This window comes from Lynx canadensis, chromosome C1, assembly GCF_007474595.2.
Source record: "Lynx canadensis isolate LIC74 chromosome C1, mLynCan4.pri.v2, whole genome shotgun sequence".
In the NCBI taxonomy this organism is placed as follows: Eukaryota; Metazoa; Chordata; class Mammalia; order Carnivora; family Felidae; genus Lynx; species Lynx canadensis.
In genome coordinates, this window is record NC_044310.1 from 6,207,555 (window position 1) to 6,231,267 (window position 23,713).

General features: G+C 56.2%; 1 protein-coding gene across 2 annotated transcripts; it reads right to left on the bottom strand.

The window, feature by feature from the left end:
- Nucleotides 1-6,051: 6,051 nt before the first annotated feature.
- Nucleotides 6,052-23,266, bottom strand: GPR157 (G protein-coupled receptor 157). 2 transcript variants are annotated; one of them, XM_030326464.1, is made up of 5 exons: nucleotides 22,884-23,266; nucleotides 10,318-10,531; nucleotides 7,208-7,402; nucleotides 6,497-6,740; nucleotides 6,052-6,402 (listed from the first exon to the last, which is right to left on the bottom strand). In XM_030326464.1, exons 1-4 carry the CDS (start codon nucleotides 23,264-23,266, stop codon nucleotides 6,525-6,527), a joined length of 1,008 nt encoding a protein of 335 aa, XP_030182324.1. In that variant the 3' UTR covers nucleotides 6,052-6,402; nucleotides 6,497-6,524. The 2 variants fall into 2 exon arrangements, with proteins under 2 accessions (XP_030182324.1, XP_030182323.1); XM_030326463.1 differs by having other exon boundaries at nucleotides 6,052-6,740.
- Between the last annotated feature and the right edge of the window lie 447 nt (nucleotides 23,267-23,713).

Below are 23,713 nucleotides of genomic sequence, written 5' to 3' on the forward strand. Positions count from 1 at the left end.
CGGGGGTCAAACTGAATTGAACCGTCGGACACGCAGCTGGTGACGCAGAGAATTGCTTGTCGGTGTTGGGAAGAAACCCGCACGTCACCAGCATGGACCGGCGTGCTGCTTGCTGGGTGAGGAGGGTGGTGAGAGCTCGGACAGGGGCAGGGACCAGGCGAGGGGAGGCCAGAGGGCACACCGGGGGGTTGGGCCGTTCCCTACGGTTTTTGCTGTTCAGCCCGGGGGTCGCCTGGCCAGACTGTGCTTTGGGTGGCGCTCAGGACCTCCCTAAGCAGGACGAGGGGGAGGGGGTCGGTGGGAAAGTCAGGGAAGGGTGATGAAGGGAGACAGGACGGGTGGGGACAGACACGTGGAGCCCTAGGAGGAAGGTAGGGTGGCAGGAATATTTCTCAGCATAAGCGGGACAGGCTTCTTCCGTTTTGTCACAGGTAAGCACACAGCATCCAGTTTAGAGACACGGCGGCAAATGCAAAGGAGAGAATAGCTAAAAACAAAAACAAAACCCGCAGCTGCCGTCACAGTGGTCGTCGCCTAGAGGTGAGACTAAGGCGCTGATTTTTCAATACTATTTCAATTTGTGTGTGTTGTAAGGAGCCTGGGTGACTCAGCCAGTTAAGCGTCCGACTTCAGCTCAGGTCATAATCTCACAGTTCGTGGGTTCGGGCCCCGCGTCGGGCTCTGTGCTGACAGCCTAGAGCCTGGAGCCTGCCTCGGATTCTGTGTCTCCCTCTCTCTCTGCCCCTCCCCTGCTCATGCTCTGTCTCTCTCTCTCCTTCAAAAATAAATAAAAACATTTAAAAAATAAATAAAAATAAATTTGTGTGTGCCCTATCTTTTAAAAAATTTTTTTTTAATGTTTACTTATTTTTGAGAGAGAGAGAGAGAGTGGGGGGAGGGGCAGAAAGAGAGGGACACACAGAATCGGAAGCAGGCTCCAGGCTCCGAGGCATCAGCACAGAGCCCGACGCGGGGCTCGAACTCATGAACTGCAAGATCAGAGCCTGAGCTGAAGTCGGACGCTCAACCGACTGAGCCACCCCGGCGCCCCTATGTGTGACATCTTAATAGCAAATTTAATGTAAAGAAAAGATGCAAACCATTCCTAGGGGCCAGTCGATGTATTTTCAGTTCGTTAATGTTACTAAGACTGATTCTTAGGATGGTTTTAGGTTCACAGTAAAAGTGAGGGGGAAGGTGCAGAGGCTTCCATATCCCCCTTCTTCCACACACACAGCCTCCCCACCGACCCTCTCCCTCACAGTGCTGTGTCTGTGACCTTGGATGAACCCACTTGGGCCCATCACCATCCAAAGTCTGAAGGTGAACGTTAGGGTCCCCTCTTGGTGTTGGACATCGTGTGAGTTTGCACAAACGTGTATGAACAAGTATCCCTCATCATGGTGCCATGCGGGGTGGTCTCACCGGCCTAAAAATCCTGTGCTCTGCCCATTCATCCCTCCCTCTCCCTCAACCCCTGGCAAACCCCTCCACGGTTTTGCCCTTTTCAGAATGTCTGAGAGTCGGAATCGTACTGTACGTAGCCTTTCGGACTGGCTTTTCACTTCAATGCATATCATCCGTGGCTTTTCATGGCTCGACAGCTCATTTCTCAGTGGTGAATGATATCCCATGGTCTCGGTGGCCTACCGATGAGCATCTCGGTCGCTTCCGAGTTTGGGCAAGTCCGCGCGAAAGTGCTACCAACATCCATGGGACGGTTTTTGTGTGGATGTGAAGGTTTTCAACTTGCGGGTGAATATCGAGCGCCATCGCTGGACCAGATGGGAAAAGTGTGTTCCGTCTTATAAGAAACTGCCCGACTGCGTTCCAAACTGGCTCTCCCATGATGCGTTCCACCCGCAATGAGTGAGAGTTTCTGTGGCTCCACACCCTCGCCGGCATTTGGCGTTGGCAGGAGTCTGGCTATTCTGACGGGTGCGCGGTGGTATCTCATCGTTTCAATTTGCATTTCCCTGAGGATACACGATGCGGCGTCTCTTTGCCCATGCTTAACTTGCCATGTGTACATCTTCTTTGGGGAGGTGTCTGTCAAAGCCTTTGGCCCATTTCTTTTTTTCTTTTTAAATTTTATTTTGGAAAGAGAGGCAGGGGAGGGGCAGAGGGAGACAGAGAATCCCCAGCAGGTCCCACACTCAGCACAGAGCCCGATGTGGGGCCCCTGGGATCATGACCTGGGCCCAAATCAAGAGTTGGATGTTCAACGGACAGAGCCGCCCGGGTGCCCCTTTGGCCCATTTCTTAATTCTTAGTGTTATGTGTTAAGAGTTCATTGTAGGGGCGCCTGGGTGGCTCAGTCGGTTAAGCGTCTGACTCTCGATTTCAGCTCAGGTCATGATCTCGCAGTTCGTGGGTTTGAGCCCCACATCCGGCTTTGCGCGGACAGTGCGGAACCTGCTTGGGATTCTCTTTCTCCTCCCTCTGCCCCTCCCCCCGCTTGCATGTGCACTTTCTCCCTCTCTCTCTCCTCTCAAAATAAATAAACTTAAACATTAAAAAAAAGGGGCGCCTGGGTGGCTCAGTCGGTTAAGCGGCCGACTTCGGCTCAGGTCATGATCTCGCGGTCCGTGAGTTCGAGCCCCGCGTCGGGCTCTGTGCTGACAGCTCTGAGCCTGGAGCCTGTTTCAGATTCCGTGTCTCTCTCTCTCTCTGCCCCTCCTCCGTTCATGCTCTGTCTCTCTCTGTCTCAAAAATAAATAAACGTTAAAAAAAAAAAATTAAAAAAAAAAAGAGCTCATTGTGTATATTGGATGAGTTCTTTATCCGACGTGTCTGCTTTTTTCAGTCTTGGTGATAAATAACCGACCTACGTGGCGGTATGTTTAGGGCATACGGCACGGCAGTTTGGTTTGCGATGCTGTGAAACGACCACGCTGACGAGTTTCGCTACCGTGCGCCTCGCGGAGACACCCCGACGTGTCTTTTGCAAATGTTTCCTCCCAGTCCGTGGCTTCTCTTCCCATTCTCTCGAGGGGTCATGTGCTTTTAACTTCACAAAACCCAGAGACTAGAACCAAGGCACAGGCAGCGCTTCGGGGAGCGGAGTTCCCAGGATGCAGCAGTGTGGCGGTGTGCAGGAAAGGGGACAGGGTCAGTGACCCGGTGCGGGAGCTTCTCACTAATCAGAGTTTAGCTCCAGGCGTGAGTCCTTGGAACCTGGGCCTGTTGGTCTCCTATGGGGCAGGGCCAGAAATCTCTATTCTACAGTCCCCATTCCCCCACCCCCCATACACCCGAGACCCTAGCACGCACACTCAGAAGCTGGCTGTGCCAACGGTGTCCCCCCCCCCCCCGCCACTTGACTATATTTGCCCACAGAGAAGGGCCCAGATGTTGTTTCCAGGTCCCAGCCGCGTAGAAGGTTCTGGAGCCGCCCCACGGCACAGGCCAGTCTGTGCCCACCCCTCCAACCCCCATCGCCGCCAGTCAGTTCACCAAACACGCAAAAGAAAAATAGCTGCTTTATTTCATTAAAAACAGCAAGACTTTGGCTTCGACCCAAGATGCCCAGGGTTTCATCACAGTTTCGCACCCACCAAAAGACCGCACGCTCATTGTGCCAGGACAGGACGTCTGTATAAAACGTTTCTTCCTGTCGGGCACACAGCGAGAGCTGTTCGCACCCTCAGCCCAGGACCAAATCCTACTCTTTATTAAATGACAAAACAGTGCCTGGCGAACCCGATTCAAAGACCAAGGTTCAGAAAGTGCCTGAGAAGAGAGGGCTCCAGCCCAGGAGCCGCCGAGGGGGCCGCAGCACCTGTCCAGGCTGCGACGCATCGGTGACGGGGGGGTTGTAGGCGGATGGACACGAGCAGGGCTGATGGGAGAGAAAGAAACCCACTGGGGCCTGAGCGAAGCGGAAGACGAATGAAGCCTCTCTTGCTCGATCGGAAGCAGGAGCCCCTCCCACAGTCCTAAGACTCGACCTCATCGCCACCACCGTCCGGTTCCGAATCCCGTCACCCCCTGACCTGGCCCCTGGGACAAGCCTGTCCCCTGCCCACGCGGTCTCCATCACTTACAGTAACACATCCACCTGCTGCAGAGACGGGGCGGGCAGTGGAGGAAGCTGAAGTGGAAATAGCCAGGGGCAACCCGTGGGTGGGCTTTGCAAAAGCAGACAGCACGGCAGCGGCATCAGACAAGCGGAATGAGAACTTGAGGCAGCCCCAGGCACCCCGAGATTCTCCTGCGCCCCTACTGCCTCTGCGGGCCTCTCCTGACCGCGGCCTGCCTGGGGACACCCAGGTCTCGCCAGTGCCGTGGAAGTCACACCGGGCGGCGGACAGCCAGCCCTGCCGTCTAAGCCCGGGACTCTGGGCCCCCTTCCGAGGTTTTAGTCTCCCATCATCCACCGTGCCCCACACGCTAACTCAGCAGGGAACCGTTTTCTTTTTTGCAGGAAGCAGCTTCCTAAATGTCTGCTCCATTCTAGAAGCTGATGTGAAGGTCTTTACGAGCCATGTGCCCAGGACCTCCTGTATCGTCCTTAACCCCGGATTCCTCTTAGGCTGGCCGCTTCTGTAAGGAGACCGCGCCCCTGACAAGCAGCTTTCTGTAGGGCAGCCCGGGGCTTCTAGTCTCTAAGGGGACGACTGCCTCTTGCTGATTTTCATAAAGAAAACTTTTTCTTTAAAAAAAAAAAAAAAAGGAAACCAAAAAAAAAAAAGCATTTTGGACCTAGTTCTGTCGACAACTCTTCCTTTCCCATTGTCTTCCTGTGACGGATTTTGCTTTTAAGAAGAAACTAGGAGGGGCACCTGGGTGGCTCAGTCGGTAAAGCGGCCGACTTCGGCTCAGGTCATGATCTCGCGGTCCGTGAGTTCGAGCCCTGCGTCGGGCTCTGTGCTGACAGCTCAGAGCCTGGAGCCTGTTTCAGATTCTGTGTCTCCCTCTCTCTGCCCCTCCCCTGTTCATGCTCTGTCTCTCTCTGTCTCAAAAATAAATAAACATTAAAAAAACATTAAAAAAAAAAAAAACAGAATAAACTAGGAATCAACAGGGCACCTGGGTGGCTGAGTCGTCCAACTCTTGATTTCGGCTCGGGTTATGATCTCACGGTCCGTGAGTTCAAGCCCCGTGTCAGGCTCTCTCCCTCTCTCTCTGCCCCTCCCACGCACTCTCACTCTCTCTCAAAATAAATAAACTTAAAAAAAAAAAAAAAAAAAAGGAACCAACAGTATGATGAGGCTTTGGCTGTAATCCAGAACCGTTTTCCAGGTTCAGAAGATCGTTTCGGTTTTGCCGAGTTCTGACGGAGCCCAGGGGAAGGACAGGTGTGGGGTAAAGTGGCACTTTCCCTCCGCAAGCCTCCTGCAGTGATGCTGTCACCCGCCACCTTCGCCAGTGATTTCTGTGACTTAACAGAGAAACTGTTTCCTGAAACACGAGGAAATTGTTCCTGGAAGAGCCGTGAATATAGAGAGAGACGCAGACGCTTATTTGAAATCCTTTTCTCTTAAATGTAAATTGTCATTCCCGTGATGCATGTGTCACTTCCCCCAACCAACGCCCCAAACCTTCCCCTTCACGTTGGAGTCCGTGTCTGGATCATTCACGGACTCCCTGGTCACCTTTCCTATAAAAAACTAAAGCAGGGAGCGAATAAACTGGCTCCCTCCCCATCTCAGTGTTCACAAGGGCAGACCGGAGGGGCAGTGGGCATCCACGGGGATTCTCTGCAACGGCCTCTTCCTGTCCCCGTCCTAGCTCTTGCGTGGGACGAGGGAACCTGTATTTTAAGTGACTGGTGAAGGGAGGGTCTGGGTTCCGGCCTGTGCTTGAAATTCAGACACAATCTGTATGGCAACCCATACATACAGAGGTTCTGGGGGGCCCAGGGAGACCGGCCACCCGGCGGCGTTGTGTTGGGCTCACGTGATCACTGGGAAACCTCCCGGGGAAACCTTCGACCTGCTTAAAGGGAACTGGCTCTTTCACTGACGAGCAAAGCTCTCTGCGAAAAAAAGCTGGGCTCTCCCGGAAATCTCAATGCCCCCCGACAAACCAAAAATCCGCTTCACGACATCTAAGTGGGGGACGCATCTCTGACACCCCCTGCCATTTTATTTAGGATGAGTGCACGGTATCCACATCTCACTGTGCTCTCCTCCCCATAGGCGTGGGCCCCTCGAACTGTAAACAGTGCTGTGCGCGGTCCCAGGGCCGATGACCGCTGGACCGCGGGGCGACCTAAAAGTGACCTCGTGCCACCGGCTGCCCTGAATCTCACGGCCGACCCTCCTGCAGACGAGTACCCCTCCGAGTGAGCGCAGCAGGACACGGGCGGGCGGGCGTGAGTGGGGATGAGCCCCCGGAGGCTCTAGGAGGTAGAAGGAGCTGAGTTTGCTGGCTGCCCTCCCCACCGGGCGTCAAGAGCTGGAAAAGCAGAAGGTTAATAGTTCCGCAGCCATCCGGCCGCACACCCTGCAGCGGGGACTCCCGGAACCACCTGTCCCCAGGTAGGCAGCACCTGTGCACGGAAGCGGGCAGGGAACAGCTCAGGTGACTGGAAGTTCATCTGGGGTGTGTCTAGATCCCTGAGCTTCGCCGGTCTTGGAGGGCGCAGGAGGCTTGGGAGGGCCAGCCGGGCTCTGGGCGGAAGGCTGGGAAGGGCAGCAGCGGCAGCACACAGAGAAGAGCCGGGTTCGGACGGCGTGGGTGCAGAGGACGAACATGATGCAGTTGGCACCGCCCTGAAATGTGTTCCCGATCCCCTGTCAGGGAGAAAAGAGGCCTGAGTGCCGCGGCTGGGGGGGGGGGTGTCTTAAACCCACACGCAAGGGGGCCGGGAGGTGCTGCGGACCCCAGAGCCCTGTCCTCCACCCCCTGAGGCGGGTCTGGAGCGCAGGCCTGGCCCAGACCTGTATCCCCAGGTCTTCTGGGTTGGGAAGGACAGGATCGGTCAACTCAGCCGGGGCTGCTCCTAGGCCACGGGGGAGAGCACCTTCATGCCCCTGGGCTGCACGACAACCTCACCGCCCTTCCACCTTCTCTCACCAAGGCTAGCCCTGTCTCGGGCAGCGGGGGGAGGCACCGTGCATCCGAGATCCCTGCCAGCCCCGGGCTGGCTGGTGCGCTGGGATGCACCTGCTCTGCGGCTGGAGGAGGGGCGGGGCGAGGGGCACGGGACCCAGCGCCAGAGCAGTCAGGACCCAGGACCGGGGAGGGCAGGCCTGCGTACGTGCAGGACGACCAGCACTGGCGACTGCACCGCCGGGGAGCCACAGAGGGTCAGGACGAATCGCACGGTGCTCCAGACCCGGAGGCAAATGAAGATGAGCGGAATGAGGACCAGCTTCTTGTCGGCCGCCGAGGTGTGGCGCCGAAGCCTGTGCTCCTCGGAGAGGATGGGCCGGTACTCCGAGAGCGCCTCGTGCTGTGTTGGGGGGACACAGAGAACAGGCGTGAGCCAGGCGGCTGCCCGCCGCCCTCCATCCACCGCCCGCGGCGCGTCTCCACCAGGGCGTCCAACGCACGTCTGACGCCTCCCGTGTCGAGAAGGCAATGCCTGATCCGAGCCCCAGAAACGGCGTCCTTCCGGTCGCCCGGCCCAGGAACCCCCTCCCGCTGCTACAGCCCGCGTCCCATCCCTAGGCCCTGCGGGTTCTAACTTCAAAAGACATCAGAATCTGGACGTTCCGTCCACTGCCACTGCCAGAGGCAGCCTGGTCCAAGCACCATCACCGCCTCTCCGGGTACTTGCGGCTCCCTCTTACCGGTCTCCCTCCATCACCCTCCCCACCACCCCCCTCCTCCCACCGCAGTCTTGTTCTTGGCACCGCACGGTTCCTTGAACACCTAAGTCAGGTTCAGCCAGTCTGCCACTTAAAGGTCTCCTCGCTTCATGCGTTCCTGACAAGGCCTAGCTCTGACCTCATGCTTACTGCTTTCCCCTGGTTTCCTCCGGCCACTCAGGCCTCCTGGTTATTCCCCAAACTTATACCAGGCACACCCTGGCCGCAGGGCCTCTGCACTAGCTGTTCCCTCCATCCCGAGTGCTGTTCCCCCCCACCCGCTCTCTTCAAGTGTTTGCTCAATGTCGCCCCCTGGAGGAGGTCTATCCTGACAACGGCTTTTATTTTTTTTTTTAATTTTTTTTTTAATGTTCATTTATTTTTGAGACAGAGAGAGACAGAGCATGAATGGCGGAGGGCAGAGAGAGAGGGAGACACAGAATCGGAAGCAGGCTCCAGGCTCTGAGCCATCAGCCCAGAGCCCGACCCGGGGCTCGAACTCACGGACCGCGAGATCGTGACCTGAGCCGAAGTCGGACGCTTAACCGACTGAGCCACCCAGGTGCCCGACAACGGCTTTTAAAGTGCAAAGGCATTTCCCGGGTTGTGCTGTCCCCATAGTCAGCTCTTTATTTTCGCCTGTTTTGTCGTAGCTCTTGCCATCCTCCTTCCTAGACGCCATTCATCCTTGTTTATCAGGCCTGTTGCTGATGACGGTCCTGTCCTCCCCTCCAGATTGCAAGCCCACCCAGGCTGCAAAGGCCTGTGAAGGAGGGGGCTCCACCCAAAGCTGGGGGAGAAAGGAAAGGTGAGCGGGCACAGGCTTTTGGCTTCCCGATTCCTGGGAACACCCTTCAGTGAGAGGGCGGGGAGGCTCCATTTCCAGCTTGCAGCTGAACTTCTAAAAAGAGATGAAGCTCCTCATAACAAAGACGTGTTTTTCAGCCTGGCCCTGTGTCCGGGACCCTGAAAGCCCAGGGGAGGGGAGAAGCCACACGTCCTGGCACCTGTGAGCACCCAAGCTGCGGCACCTCACCTGCTCGGGGCACCTGCTTCCTCCCTTCCTCCCCTGGGGCGACAGCAGCAGCCCTCTAGAACCCCGGGAGCCTGGGGGAGCAGGCTGGCCCTTCCAGAACCCAGGCAGCCTGGGGGGTAGGGGAGTAGCGGGGGCCCTTCCAGGACCCGGGGAGCCTGGGGGAGCAGGGTGGCTGTCCTCTCCCTTGCAAAGCTTGCTCCAGCTCACTTATTTTTAGCTCTCCTTCCTAGCTGGAGGCAGAGAACAGCCCATACACCTCCCCGCTGGCTAGTCTTCCCGTTTTCTGGAAACACTTGCAGAACTGTAAGAGAGAACCCCTTCTCCCGTGGGGTGCTCGAAGGCACCGCACCAGGTCTCCCACCAGGGTGGGTTGGGGGCGGGGGAGGTCAAGGAAGAAGACAGACACACAGAAGGGCAGCTCCGCGGGGGCGGCCCGGGAGGCTTCATCAGGGAGCCCAGAACCTTCCCAGGGTAAAAAGGAGCCAAGAAGGGAGTCCCGGGCCGCCAGGAGACCAGCGAGGAGCCAGATTTCAGACCAGTCGGTCGGCAGCCCCAGCGGCGCCAGAAGAGGTTGGCAGGGAGGTGGGCGGCCGTGACATTTCTGCGTGAAGAGAGAGCCCGAAGTCTAGACTCCGAAGTGGCCGGTGGGAGCCGCGGGGAGCCCCCTACGAGCTGGGACACGGCTGCCGAGTCACAGGACGCCGGGAGACCGGACCGGGGACACGCTCCCTGCAGGTCCAGCCCGACACAGGGGCGAAAAGAAGGCCCCGCCCCCGGCGGCCGCAGCAGCCCCGGCCCGAGCTCGGACGCCCCGCTCGGCTCGGCTCCGCGAACTGGTGGCGCTCGGTCCCCGTCGCCGTCCCCGTGCGGCCCCACCGCCACCCGCCCCGCAGCGCCTCCGCCGGCAGGACGCCCGTACTGCACGCCCGCAGAGCCGGCAGGACCAGGAACCACTTGGCCGCTCCGTGGGAGGAACAGCTTTCTTGCCTGAATTTCCGGCCAGCGCGGCTCGTGCTCTCTGAGCTCCCGAGACCCCGAAGAGTCCCCATTTATGACACGCTTTTAACGACCACAGGTAACGCGGTGAGGCGTCTGTGTCGCCGATTACGAAATTCCACGCCCTCCTCTTCCAGGGGCGTCCAAGTTCGCCCCCGCTCCGCGAGCAGTTCAAGGCTCTTGGAGGTGGAGTAACCCCGGCGGCCTGCCAGGAGGGGGCAGCAGAGGCCTATGCGCCGAACACAGGCGGGGGCGCTCGCCTCCGCCTCCAGGACTCCACGCACCGTGTGGCTCTGGCCTCAGGGTCCGGGCGAGTCTGGGGAGCCCCTCGGCCTCTGCCAGTCTCCGTTTCCTCATCCACAACGGAGGAGTGACAGGACCCGCTCCTGCCAGGGCCGCGTGATTAGCCAACCATTCGGCCCACGATGCACCATCCCGGCCTGTCCCCGAGGTGGCCGAGCCCAGCACCGGGCTGCCGGGCACGGAGGTCTGGGCTGGGGGGCCGGGGGGGCCGCAGGTACCTACCGCCCTGTTTATGTGCTTCCTGATGAGGAGGTAAAGCACGGGCAGCGTGACGTAGGCCAGCATCTCCCACAGCTTCCCGGTCAGCAACATCCACAGGACGCGGTCCTCCGCGTCCAGGTCGATCCAGCACCAGCCGACCGACACGTCCGAGGCATCATAGCCGATCTTCTTCAGAGCGACAGCTGCCACGGTGATGGCCAGCGGGACCCCCCAGCTGAGGAACAAGGGACAAAGGGGACGCCGCGAGGTCAGGCCCCGCTCCCGGCAAAGCCGGCAGGGGCGAAGCGAGCGGAGGCTCCGCGGACAGATCGGTGCTCTCCGAACCCTGCACCTCACAGCAGAGAGGCGGGCAGGAATCCTCGAATCCCCCACCCCGGCCCCGCTCCGCCCAAGCCCTGCCAGGCCCACCCGAATGTCACAGAGCTCGGGTAATAGGACACAGGGATGTCCCGGCCTCCTGCCTGGATAGACACCACCCCCACCTCCCTCGGAGGCCGGGTTCTGATTCAGAATTGCTGGGCTCCTTGCAGACGGGCACGAGAACGCTGCGGTGTGGGGAGGGCAGCTCCTTCCTGCCCCCAAGGGGCCTGCATGGCAGCACACAGACACCGGCCCATGTGCCCATGGCTCGCCCACACACCCCATAAACAGCCAGGCCCCCCTTGGTCCCTTGCACACACGGGCAGCTTGGGTTGCCCGAGCAGAGGGTTCCAGGGCCCCGTGCACCTGCAGCCGTTTCTAGAAGGGGAAACAAGGGCTTTGGGTGGACACATGTCTATGGCCCAGAGGCCTCCGTGCTCCAAGAGAAGGGGGTATCCCTGGAAAAGGGGGCCCCCTAAAGCATAAAACCTGGGGCAGGGACCCCCTCTCACAGAAGCACGGGGCTGACATTTTGGGAGCTCACCCTGATGGCAACACAGCAGGATGAGGGCCAGGCCCCAGGGTGCTTCCTGGTGTCCCCGCACCAGTCTGCTGGCAAAACATTTGGAACGGGCCAGGGGGACACCCAGAAGCTTCATGGTGGCACGAGGGGTGGTTAGGAGCCTGGGCTGTGACGCCACAGGCTGGGTCCAAGCTGGCCCTGCCCCCACTCGGCCTCAACACATCAGTGTCTTTCCCCACCAAGTGGGGTTGAGAACCGGGCCTGGGACCGAGTAGGTCATTACGAGATCGCCAGTAAAGATTGGCGTGTGCCTGGCACACAGGACTGGGTAAGTGTGTCAGCGTATCTGACCGCTGTCCTGGGTCATGACTGACGGCCCAGGATTCCGGCCTGTGGTGCAGGTGCCAGGAATGTGGGAGGCCCACGCAGTTTCTGCCCCCTGGAAGAGTACACACGGGCCCGTGTCCCAGGTCAGTCACTGAAGGACAAGCACTACGTAAACAGAACGCGGTCTTCAGTAAAATGCTTAGTTCAGAAATCGGTTATATATACATATATATGTATATACGAAGTTACATAGGTATATATGAAGTTTATTTATTTTGAGAGAGAGAGAGAGAGAGAGAGAGTGAGTGCAGAGGAGGGACAGAGAGAGGGGGCAGAGGATCCGAAGCAGGCTCCAGGCTCTGAGCTGTCAGCACAGAGCCTGACATGGGACTCAACCCCATGAACCTCGAGATCATGACCTGAGCTGCAGTTGGACACTTAACCCACTGAGCCACCCAGGCGCCCCGGAAATCGGTTATATTTTGAGAGCAACAGCAGCTCTTTTTAAGTCCATTTTTATTTATTTACTATTATAAGTAATCTCTCCACTCAACGTGGGGCTCGAACTCACGACCCCGAGGTCAGGGGCTGCATGCTCTTCTGGATGAGCCAGTCGGCAGCGGCTCTTTCTGAGAGAAAGTTGTGGAATAATGATGAGACCGAGGCTGTGCATTAGTCTTGCCAAACTGAGAAGTGCTGGGGTCAATCAGAGTCTCTAAATGCTGCGGGGGCTAGGGTGGAACAGAAGGGAGGAAGCCAACTCCCGGACCTGGGAAGGACTCGGCGTGGGGCACTTTCAGAACAGAGGTGCCTGTTCAACCTGCCCCTGTCCCCACCCTGGCCTCCAGACAGGAGCAGGAGGATAGCGTCACTGTACCTCTGCACCCCGGCCTCTGCTCGCCCAACGGCGGGAGGGGAGGCGGGACGCAGCCTTTCTTGAGGTCACCAAGGCACAGAAGGGCCAAAAACCCCCACAGAAATTAAAGGGTTATGAGAAAGGTACCAAGTTAGCCCCGGGAGTCTGTCCGTTTTAAATGCCTGTTCTGTCAGTTAGTCATCTGTTTAGCTGATATATATTAGCGTCAAACTGTTGTGTCGTAATAAAGGGTTACCACACGAAACCAAAGCTCATGCCATCCTGGGGCCCGGGGACAACACATGTCACAGCTATGAGCTCCATGAAGGCAGGTGCAGGGCTCTTTCCAGCATCTAGAACAGCTCCCGGCACCTGGTAGGGGCCAAACAAGGACCTGCTGAATGAATGAATGAATGAATGAATGAATGGAGTTTGAGCCAAGTGACTGAGACAGCTTTCCCCAATTTACTCCTTAACTATTCATTGCAAGGACATCATTGTCATTGAAAAGGAAATAAGAGCCTTTATAAAGTACTAAACTGCAATCCTGAAGTTATTTGTGTTTCGACCACGTTATGGTTTACAGGGTTCCTCCTAGCGGAGGGGTGCCCCCAGGCTGGAAGGAAGGGAGAGCACAGGGCAGGAAGAAGGAACCGCTCAGTCAGCAGGGACTCCTCCTCTGTCAGCATCTTGACGGCGCTCACAGGAGACCTGGGCCCCACACGGAGACGGACGCCGCTCTGTGACTTGTCATAGGAAAGCTACAAAGTGATGGGTTTGTATATCCTGTGTATCCTGGGTTGCACCTGGAGCTAAGTTTGTGTTGGGAAAGAGCCAGAGAGAAGACCAAACAGGTAGAGGGCTTTCAAGGGTTAAGAACGTAGGTTGACCGGGGCGCCACAGTGGCTCGGTTGGTGAATCAGGTCATGATCTCACGGTCGGTGGGTTGGAGTTCTGCTGTCAGCGTGGAGCCCGCTTTGGATCTTCTGTCTCCCCCTATCTCTGCCCCTCCCTTACACGCACGCTTTCTCTCTCTCTCTCGAAAATAAATAAACATTAGAAAAAATACATCCTAGGAACGTGGGTTGATCAATCAGAGTCACTATTTGAACATAAGCACAGACGGGCAGAAGCTGTTTGGGGAGATATTTAAGGGGGAGCCGGGAAGAAGAGGTAACGTGAGGGAAGGGTGGGAATAGAGTGGGAGGGAGGGAGAGCCTAGTAACCCACAAAGCAGGTTCTGCCCGACTTGTAATTTATGGGTATGGGCTGGCATGCTGGCGATGTTTAACAACCGGCTCTCCGCAAAGAGTATATTTGTGTGTGTGTGTGTGTGTGTGTGTGTGTGTGTGTTAGGTAGGAATGCATGTACGTATACATGTATCATTAATGTAACAGACACCAAACGTGTGAAGCACACGATCTGTAAGTAACATAGACGACACAGTCCTCCTTGTTGTGACTTCTAAAGAGCCAACTGAGTCTCACAAAACACGTTAGTTGGTCTGTGCCGACACCCTGTGGTTGCAGTTGCCAAATGAAAGTAGTTCCATGATGTGAAGTTGGTTGTGTTTTCATTTCCCTTCCCGAATAAGATGAACGTGAAAAGGGAAACCTAAGAGACAAGACAAGTGCCGGAACGCCTCTTCTCACCCTCTTAAATACCCGGCTTCCTGCCTGCCCCAACGGGGTTACTATCTCTGCTGAAGTCCTCAAAGGAACACTTCGTAAGTGTCATCTTCACTAACATCTTCTCCGTTCCCGTAACTCTAGATCCAGCAAACTATGGCCCGAGGTCTGTTTTTTTTTTAAAATAAAGTTTTATTGCAGGACAGCCTCATTTACACTCGCTTGTGTACGTGTGTATGGCTGCTCTCAGGCCACAGAGAGAGCAGGAGTTGGAGAGGTGCGACTGAGATAAGGCGGAAAAGACGTACTAGCTGGTTCTTCACAGGGAAAGGCTGCTGACCTCTGCTCTATGCAATCGACAAAACAATAAACCAGCCCCTGATCCGGAGGGGCTGCCATTTTCCACGGTGTAAACATCCCCACTGTGGCTAATTTCAAGCCGCCAATACGTGCGGTAGGGAACAGATGTGCAGTATGCCCAACAGTATTCCCCCTGCACAGAGACAATAGTTGTAAATCACCTCAAGTGTACGGATAAGAGTAAAATCATTAAGATGTAGTTCTTGGCATTTTTGTTACTCTTTTTAAAGTAACTTACTCTAAGTTTACATACTTTGCTTTTTGCTAATGGCTGTATTTAACAATCGGCTCATAAAATGCCCTAAAATTTAACGACTGGGGTCTCGCCGGCTGGCTCAGGACAACCACTGGACAGAGGATAAAAACGGATAAGAAGCTGCAAGACGCCCTGTGTTCTTAACCTGTAGAGTGAGAAGACAGTCAGTATTTGGGGCAACCTCGGATAAGCCGAGCCATTCTCTGGCCAGGTGAGCAGCCCGAGTTGTAGGCGCCATGAATCCGGAAGGCACTCCACAAAGACATGTGCGACATGATCCCTGCTTTCCAGAAGGGTGTACTGGCAGGTACCATGCCACAGTTTTTTCTTTTCCCTCCCCCCAAAGAAGCCATCAACCAAAACATGTCACAAAATCAGGACAAGTGAAATATAGCTGAATAGCAGCACGTGAAGAAGACCAAGGGCTGTAGTTGATTATGACCTAAAAACTCATGTGGTCAGAGGGATCACCCTGATGCTCAGATGGGGCAGATCAGAACCGCCGGGGAACTCTCCGCCTCCGTGTGGACGCTTGCGACCCGCATTCTAAATCTGAGATGGTTGAGCTGGCACCAGAGCCAGGCACGTCAGGAGATGCTGGACCTTGGGCCATCCTCAGATGTTTAAAGACCCCTGATGAGGTCCGGCTAGGACCTGACCTAGGAGATGGGGTCAGGAGGCTGGAGGAAAGGGCAAGGTGTCTTGCTCGATCCCCAAACTGAGGGCTGGATTGGCCCACGTGCAGGGGAGGCTACGAAAGGTGTCTGGAGAGGGACAGGATTAAAGCAGGTGACTGATAAGGCCCTTTCTCTCCAAACCTGTGACTCTGAGAAGCAGGGCTGGGGGCACGTAGATGGAGGGAGCCCGAAGACCACACGCTGAGCAGAGTCCCTCACTTGGAGGGGTAACCTAGAGGTTCTTCGAGAGGTGCCCACACCCCCTCACTCGTGTTCACCTGGAAACCAAGGCCAGACTCCAAGTCGGACTCATTCTCCCTCGGAGGCTGTTAAGGGCTGAGTTGCGTCCCCCTCAAAATTCATATGTTGACGTCCTAACCCCAGTAGCTCAGGATGTGACCGTAGTTGGAGATGGGGGTCTTTAGAGAGGTGATTAAGTTAGAATGGTCTGTAAGGTGGGCCCTAATCCAGCACGACTGCTGTCCTTAGAAGAGACTGAGATACAGACACACACACACACACAGAACGCAAAGCAGGCTCCAGGCTCTGAGACGTCAGCACAGAGCCCGACGCGGGGCTCGAACTCGCGAACACCGAGATCATGCCCTGAGTCGAAGTCGGAGGCTTAACTGACTGAGCCACCCAGGCGCCCCAGAGAGGCTTTCTACAAACTCTGCAGGAGAGACACGTGCCAGCTCCTGGGGACCCCACCACATCCGGTCGGACAGAGCTGGTGGGGGGCCCTTGGTAAGCTTAGGGGAGGGGTGCTTAGCTCCTCCTTGGAACTTGGCATCCTCTTGCTTTTCAGTCTCCTCCAGAGGAGCAGAACCGGAGGCACCGCAGGATGAGCCAGGTGGTGAGTAAGCCATCCCTAACACCTGCATTCCCTGGCATGTGTCAGATGACCGTGAGCAGGGGCGGCCCGTCCCCAGGACAGTGATGCTCTGGGTTTCCCTTGGGAGTCCCCAGCTCTGCCCACGTGGGGATCTTCTGTTAAATGGTCTCTGAAACCTCTCCCACTGGAGTCATGGGCGGGGGACACCTGCAGGGGCAGGGACAGTTCCACTTTAGCACACAGACGGGAATAACCTTCCACCCGCCGCCTGAAAGGTCTGCTCAGTCACCTGCCCCCACCCCAAACCTCACTCTTCCCACAGATCTTTCGGCAAGGGGGTTGGCCCCTGCTGGGAAAGGAACAGGAGCCTTTCCCAGTGCCTGGTCTGCGTGCCGTGTGGCCCACGGAAGGCCTTGACCGTTAACTCAAAAACTGCCTTGAGAACAAAACTATCGGGCAACAATGTGCCAATTTAGAAAGCACTTGGTGGCAGGACAGAGCCAGGCCCGGAGGGAGGCGCAGCTGCAAGGAGCCGGGCCTGGTGAAAGGAGTCACAAGGCCTGTGGCCGCCTAGAGGTTTCTTCCCGGGAACAACGGGCACTTATTGGTGAGTGTGGGGCAGAGGGGTGGGTCGTGGGAGAAGCGCAGGGAGCCGGCCACTGCCCAGGCCACCATGAGGTCGCTCCGCAGCTCTGGCCGCAGAAGGGAGTGGGGTGTCTGTCCAAAGGGACTCTGAAGCACACACACCCTGGCACGCCTCTGCAGCCCCGGGGCCGGTGGGCATCAGGGAGCCACGCTGCAACGCTCGGAGCCACTCTCCTGGCCGTCCAGGTCCTGGCTGACTGGACGCCGGGGAAGGACGGGCAGAGTCTGACCTTGCCCGGGTAGGAAGGTCAAGGGCAGCCTCTGGTGCTGCGCCCAGTATCCCGTGAACACGAAACGCTGTGCAGAGACCTCACGAGGCAGCAGTGCCCTCTGAAGACTTTTTAGGGGGAACAGGTAAAGCCAGCCCAATTCTTGTTATTTTGGGGAGCACTGGCCGACACGGGGTGCTGTTCAGGCAGCTGCTACCTGCGCCCCTCACTCAGACGCACCTGCCTGGGGCCTCGTCACTGGGCCCCACGGTGAGCTAGCTTCCCACCAGAGAGCTCAGAGGACCTTCCCCTTTGTGGCCCCCGTTTCCCCTTTTGTCCACATTAGAACTTCCTGCTCCCCACAGCATGGGCCTTTATATTTTTATTTTTTTAAGTTTATTTATTCGTTTTGAGCTTGAGCCAGGGAGGGGTAGAGAGAGGGGGACAGAAAGAATCCCAAGCACAGACCCTGAAGTGGGGCTCCGAGCCACGAACCGTGAGATGGTAACCTAAGCCGAAATCAAGCTTAACCCACTGAGCCACCCAGGCGCCCCTCCCCCCACGGCAGGGATCTCGATGGTGAACTTGCGGTGGGTGCCGTAGACTCTTCCTCCAGAACCCCCAAGCAACCTCTGGAGTGGGCGGGCCCACGTGCCCCCATCCTCTCCCACCTCAGTGACGCCGGAAGAAACCCTAAGACTGCTTGAGGCGGCCAGGACCCTTCCTTCTGACTTGGTGAAATGAGGCGCCCCTCCCCGCCCCACCCCTCCACCCCTCCCACCTTCCTCCTGTGGTCACAGGACACACAGGGACAGCTGGCACAGTGGCGCCTGGGGCACACAGGTGCAGGGGACAGTTCACTGACCCTGAAGGAGCCCACCACCCCGTGCGGGGGGACCGGAGCGGACAACTGCTTTCGGAAGGCAGGGCGTGAGTGATCCCCAGGGGGCCCGGGATGGTTTCTGGCCAACGTGGCTTATCTGACCAGAAGAGAACTCCCCCCACTCACCACAGCTCTAGGCCCTTCTAAGAGGTGCGAACCGTAAAGGGTCCCCGATGCATGTCCAGGTGAATGTAAAACATGGGGTGACTGTGTCGGGCAGCCTCAGCAGCTAAGATACAGCGGGGAGGGACTTCTTACTACAGGGATTTCCCTTTCATGCTGCCTATTCTCACACAACCTTAAAAAGGCAACCAAAAACAGGAAATTCACTTCAGAACACTGTCAGGTTCAATGTATGCTAAACGAGCGAGCGGGTTAAGTTTGAGGAGTGACAGATCTTTATCGCAACGAGATATTTACTAATCACAAAGGGGGAAACAGTAACTGCAGTGCAAAACTGACAGGCAACACCTTAATCAGGCGATCAAAGTTAATATCACCAGATGGCGGGGGGAATCAAAGTCACCGTTGGAAGGGGGCAATGAGAAGACGGTGCTTCTGTGAGATTCCAGCCCAAGGACAGGACCTGAAACCACTCTTGGGGAAGCAGCTACCAGCCTGGCAGAGGGACTTTCTGCAAAACAGACCCGTACTCTTCAGGAGCGCCTGGGCGGCTCGGTAGGTTGAGCGTCCGACTTCGGCTCGGGTCATGATCTCCTAGTTTGTGGATTCCAGCCCCGCGTCGGGCTCTGTGCTGACAGCTCGGAGCCTGAAGCCTGCTTCGGATTCTGTGTCTCCCTCTCTCTCTCTGCCCCTCCCCTGCTCACACCGCCCCCCCCCAAAAATAAAATAAACATTACAAAAATTAAAACAAAACAAAAAACCCAGACCTGTAACTCTTCAAAAAAGTCAGTGTTGTTGAAACACTAGGAAAGACGGGAGAACTGTTGCAGATTGAAAGAGAGTAAAGAGACCCGACAACTAAACCAAACACAAGCCCAGGTTTCCCTCTGCTGTCGGGGACATTCGCAGAAGACAAAGTCTCTGTGACGTCCACTGTCAGGGAGCATTGTTCCGTGCTGTACTGTTTTCCTGCTTTTGGAAGGTTTATGTGGTTACTTAAGAGACCCTTTTTCTTTTGGACACATACACTAAAGGATTTAGGGGTTCCGGGGACATCAGTTTACAACTTTTTTTTTTTTTAAATATTTATTTTTGAGAGACAGAGTGTGTGTGTGGGCGGGGGGGGGGGGGGCAGAGAGAGAGGGAGACAGAGGATCCGAAGCAGGCTCTGTGCTGACAGCACAGCCTGATGTGGGGCTTGATCTTACAGACTGTGAGATCATAACCCGAGCCCAAGTTGGCCGCTCAACCGACTAGAGCCACCCAGGCGCCCCAAGTCTCCAGCTTACTCTTAAACGGCCCCAGAAAAATAACTGCAGAGGACAAAGCAAACACGATAAAATGTTAACAATGGTGGAAATCTGGAACGTCAAAAATAAATTGTTTCATGACACCTCAATTTTTAAAATTATCGTCAGGCCAAGAGACAAGACGGGATCATAAACAGAGGATGGACCCTCTGGCCCCGAGCCTCCCATTTATGGTTCTGTGACCTGGGGCAAGTCTCACCAGCTGTGACAGGAGGGTGACCATCCTGCCTGGCCCCTGGGTCACTGGCTAAGGAATGGAACTGCATTTTGCAAGACGTCAGGAGCCAGATGCAGGCTTGTGATGAGATACCGTGTCCATGAGGATAAAGTGTAAGCAGCCCTCCTCCAAAGCGGGGAAAAAAACGTCTTTCCGTAAAGGCAACCTGGTCAGTTATTACGATGGGGTCTTGGGGGCACTGCAGGCTCTTGCTGGGAAGTGGTGTATGGGCAGGATTCTATCCCGCCTCCTGCTTTACATGGTTGCATTCCGTTTTATAGATGGATTTTTTCATTTCTATCATACCGTTCAAAAAACACGACCTAAAGAGTTCGCAGCCAGTATCTAAAGGCTGTGTAACGTTTCCGGTAGGATGCAATTTGTCATCTACTGTTCCCTGATTTTTTGGACATTCAAGTTGCTTCCAAATTCTCACACAAACTCCCCTGTATATACAGCTTTGAATGTATTTTGAATGATCTCTTTAAAGATATATAGGATCCTATAAATAGGATCAGTGGACCAAGGAGTACTTTCTATGTGGATAATTCCAGTCTACATTGCCAGGAATAATGTAGGAAAATACCTGTTTTCCTGGCATTTATCGTGTTAGTATTCTACTTCACTATTTTTTTCTAATTTAATAACAAAATGGTAGGGGCGCCTGGGTGGCTTGGTCGGTTAAGCATCCGACTTCGGGACTTCGGCTCAGGTCATGATCTCACGGTCCGTGAGTTCGAGCCCCGCATCGGGCTCTGTGCTGACCGCTCAGAGCCTGCAGCCTGTTTCAGATTCTGTGTCTCCCTCTGTCTCTGCCCCTCCCCTGTTCATGCTCTGTCTCTGTCTCAAAAATAAATAAACGTTGAAAAAAAAAATTAAAAAAAAAATAACAAAACGGTAGCTCACTGTTAAATAATTTGCATTATTTTGAGTATGAATGGAGTAAACTTTTCCCCGCATGTTTATGAACCGTTTTGACTCCGTGTCTGGATGTGTCCTCTGTCCACTCATCAGGATATCTGCTGGTTTTTTGAAAAAATCATTTCAGGGGAGCCTGACTGGCTTAGGGGGCTGAGCGTGTGACTCTTGATCTCGGGGGTCATGAGTTCAAGACCCACGCCGGGTACAGAGATTACTTAAAAATAAAATCTTTTACAAAATCATTTCATAAAAACTACAATAGACGTGATCAACTGGAGGTCTGAAGAAGATTGATTTTCAGCAGTCTGAAATGGTGAAAAAGTGGATGACCGTGCAGCCTCTGTCTGAAGATGAGATTTCTCCTGCCGACAGGTCTTTAACAGTTATACACTCGTACTCCCAGGAGAGGCGCTGGAGAGGCCTTAGCAAGGTCATTAGCAAGACAGGCTGGGAGGATCTCAGTCAATAAATGAACCTGTTAGACAGGTTTTCTACCAATCCTCTTAGACCAGCCAGGAGCTAAGCACTAAGCTTCTGAAAGGGAACCCCAGAGAATAAATTGTCATTCTCCCTTCCTAGCTTGGATATAGATAATTTTCTCCTTCTCCTTCTTGTAATTTTCTTTTAAGGAGTAGATGGATCACATTCAAGGGACAAGATGAACAATTCCCTTCTTTTCTGTGGCCAGCAAAATGGGCTTTCTTAGGAGGCCTTTCCTAAGCATCACAGAAAACACCCCTAGGACTGAGCTGAAGGAACTCCCAACTCAGGTTCATCAGGAAATGTATCTTCTATAGGATCTGTACTAGGTTCTCTTTATCCCTTAAAAAACACATTGTAATATATATATATATATATGTATAATATATATATTATATATATATATATATATTTTTTTTTTTTTAAGAGGGGAAAAAAAGAGAAGAGATTCTTGGCAAAGAAAGCCAGTCGGAGGCTCGATTTCTCAAGTACATGTGAACTCTAGTCTACATGCCAGCCACACCCAGCCAGACTGCTAAGGACTGGGTCTCTGGCGTGGACACAGAGCTCAGGGGGGTGCTGCAAGGGGAGGAAAGGCAGCCCCTGTGAGTCCCTGCAGCATCTGAGGTCCTGTCTCACTCCTTGCCAAGCTTTTGACATGAACAGCTGAGAAGCAGGCCATTTAGTTTCCCAGGGACCAGCTGGCCTTCGTCCAGCAGTTCTGAGACCTAGAGGTCAAGTGACTCCTGCAGACTTGTGATCTCACTGTTGTGACACCCAGGTGACCTGTCTCTACCAAACTGCTGAGTGTCCTCAGTCCCATGGAAAACACTCAAGCATTTAACAGAGATGTCCTATAATTAGGGCAGCACTAGGTACACTTACTTTTTTTTAATGTTTATTTATTTATTTTGGGGGGGGGGGGGAGAGAGAGAGAGAGAGAGAAAATCCCAAGCAGGCTCAACCCTATCAGCACAGAGCCCGATGAAGGGCTCGAACCTGTGAACTGTGAGATCATGACCTGAGCTAAAATCAAGAGTCAGATGCTCAGCTGACTGGGCCACCCAGGCGCCCCAGTATTTGGTGCTCTTATCTGGGAGAGGAAAAAGGGCAAACAAGCCCTATAAGATTCCGGCCTTGGGTGCAGCACGGGGCACCATCAGATGTCAGAATCTTGAAATTACACCAGGAAGGCGTAGGTGAGGGTGACCTAATGAGACGCTTCAATGCCAGGGCAGGGCACCGCCTGGGCTTCCTCTACTCCCATACACTCCAGGCAGCTGGGGGCCCTCTTCCAGACCAGTTTCTGCCACTGACCTCACCCTCAGAGATGCCGAACCCTAGGAAGTCAAGATGGTCTGGGTCTAGAGACGAGCAAAGACAAAATAATGAAGATGGTCCTTTGTAAATCTTACAGCTGAGACACTGCAGGTAGCAGGGGGCAGCTAGCCTGGGAGTGGCTGAATGCATCACACCTCCTGTGGCACAGGGTGGGGGCTGGGAGCAGCCGCCCTCTCCAGCCTGGAGCCCAACCTAACTCATCTCTCTGCCTGGGAACAAGGCGCTTTTCCCCAAGGGCAGCAGAGATGGCCGGAACTTAGGGAAGGCATAAGCTGTCTTCCAAGTTAGGAGGGCCGAGCTCTGGCCCCACCCCCACCGCCGCCCTCCAAGGGGCTGCGCTGAGGCACCCAACTCGCTGGGAGGCTCGGGCCAGGGCAGGCAGGAAGGGGCGCCCACGGCGCTGACGCTCAGGACAGGTCCAACCTCTCCACCCGCATCGTCCCGCTGGCCCCGGGGCTGCCCCCTAACATGAGCAGACACGATCTGCCGGGCCCCCCGCCAGGGGTCCGACCAAGACGCGGGAGCCACAAGGGCGCGAGGGCCCCAGAGGCAGCACGCGGGGCCCAGGCGGGGGGGTCGGGGACTCGAGGGAAAGCGGCGCCGTTGTCACCCACCTGACCACGTGGAAGGCCCAGAGCAGGCGGCCGGTCCGAGGCTCGCGCGCCGCGCGGACGATGCTCAGGTACAGGTAGAGGGCGATGGCCACGGTCCAGAAGAAGGAGCTGGTGTTGGCGAAGGTGGAGAGCGCGCCCTGCAGCACGCAGTCCCACGAGGGGCCCGCGAAGTCCTGCAGCACCCCGTAGAAGTAGGAGGCGGCCGAGAGCAGGTCGGCCAGCGACAGGAAGAGCAGCAGGCGCCGTGCCCGGCTGCGCAGGTCGGGCCACAGGGCGTGCGTGGCCACCAGCAGGCCCGAGCCGAGCGCGGAGAGCGCGCACGACAGCAGCACCACGGCGCGCTCCGACGGCACCAGCTCGGTGGGCGGCGCGGGCGGCGGCATGGCCCGGCGGGCAGGGGGCCGGGGCCGCGGCGCCGCGGGGACAGAGGCCGGGCCGCGCGTGCGGCCGCCGCCGCCGCCGTCTGGGCACCGACGCGCCCACAGCTCGCGCCCCGACCCCTCCCGGTCCCTCCGGGTCAGCGGCCCCGGCCCCGCCCCTTCGCACCACCCCCCGCGCCCTCCACGCTCCGCCCCGTGGCCCGTGGGTCCCGTTCCCGCCCCGCCCAGGTCCCAGCATCTCGCCCCGCCCTCACGCCCCGCCCCCGCGCCCTCACGCCCCGCCCCGTGGCCCCCAAGCGCCGTCCGAGACCCAGCGCCCGGACCCCGAGCCACGCCCCCACGCCCTCTAGGCTCCACCCCGTGGCTCCCGGGCCCCCTGCCGCGTCCCCGCGCCCCGCCCGGGCACCCTCCTCCCCGCCCCCTACGCCAGGGCTACCCCTGCTCCAGCCA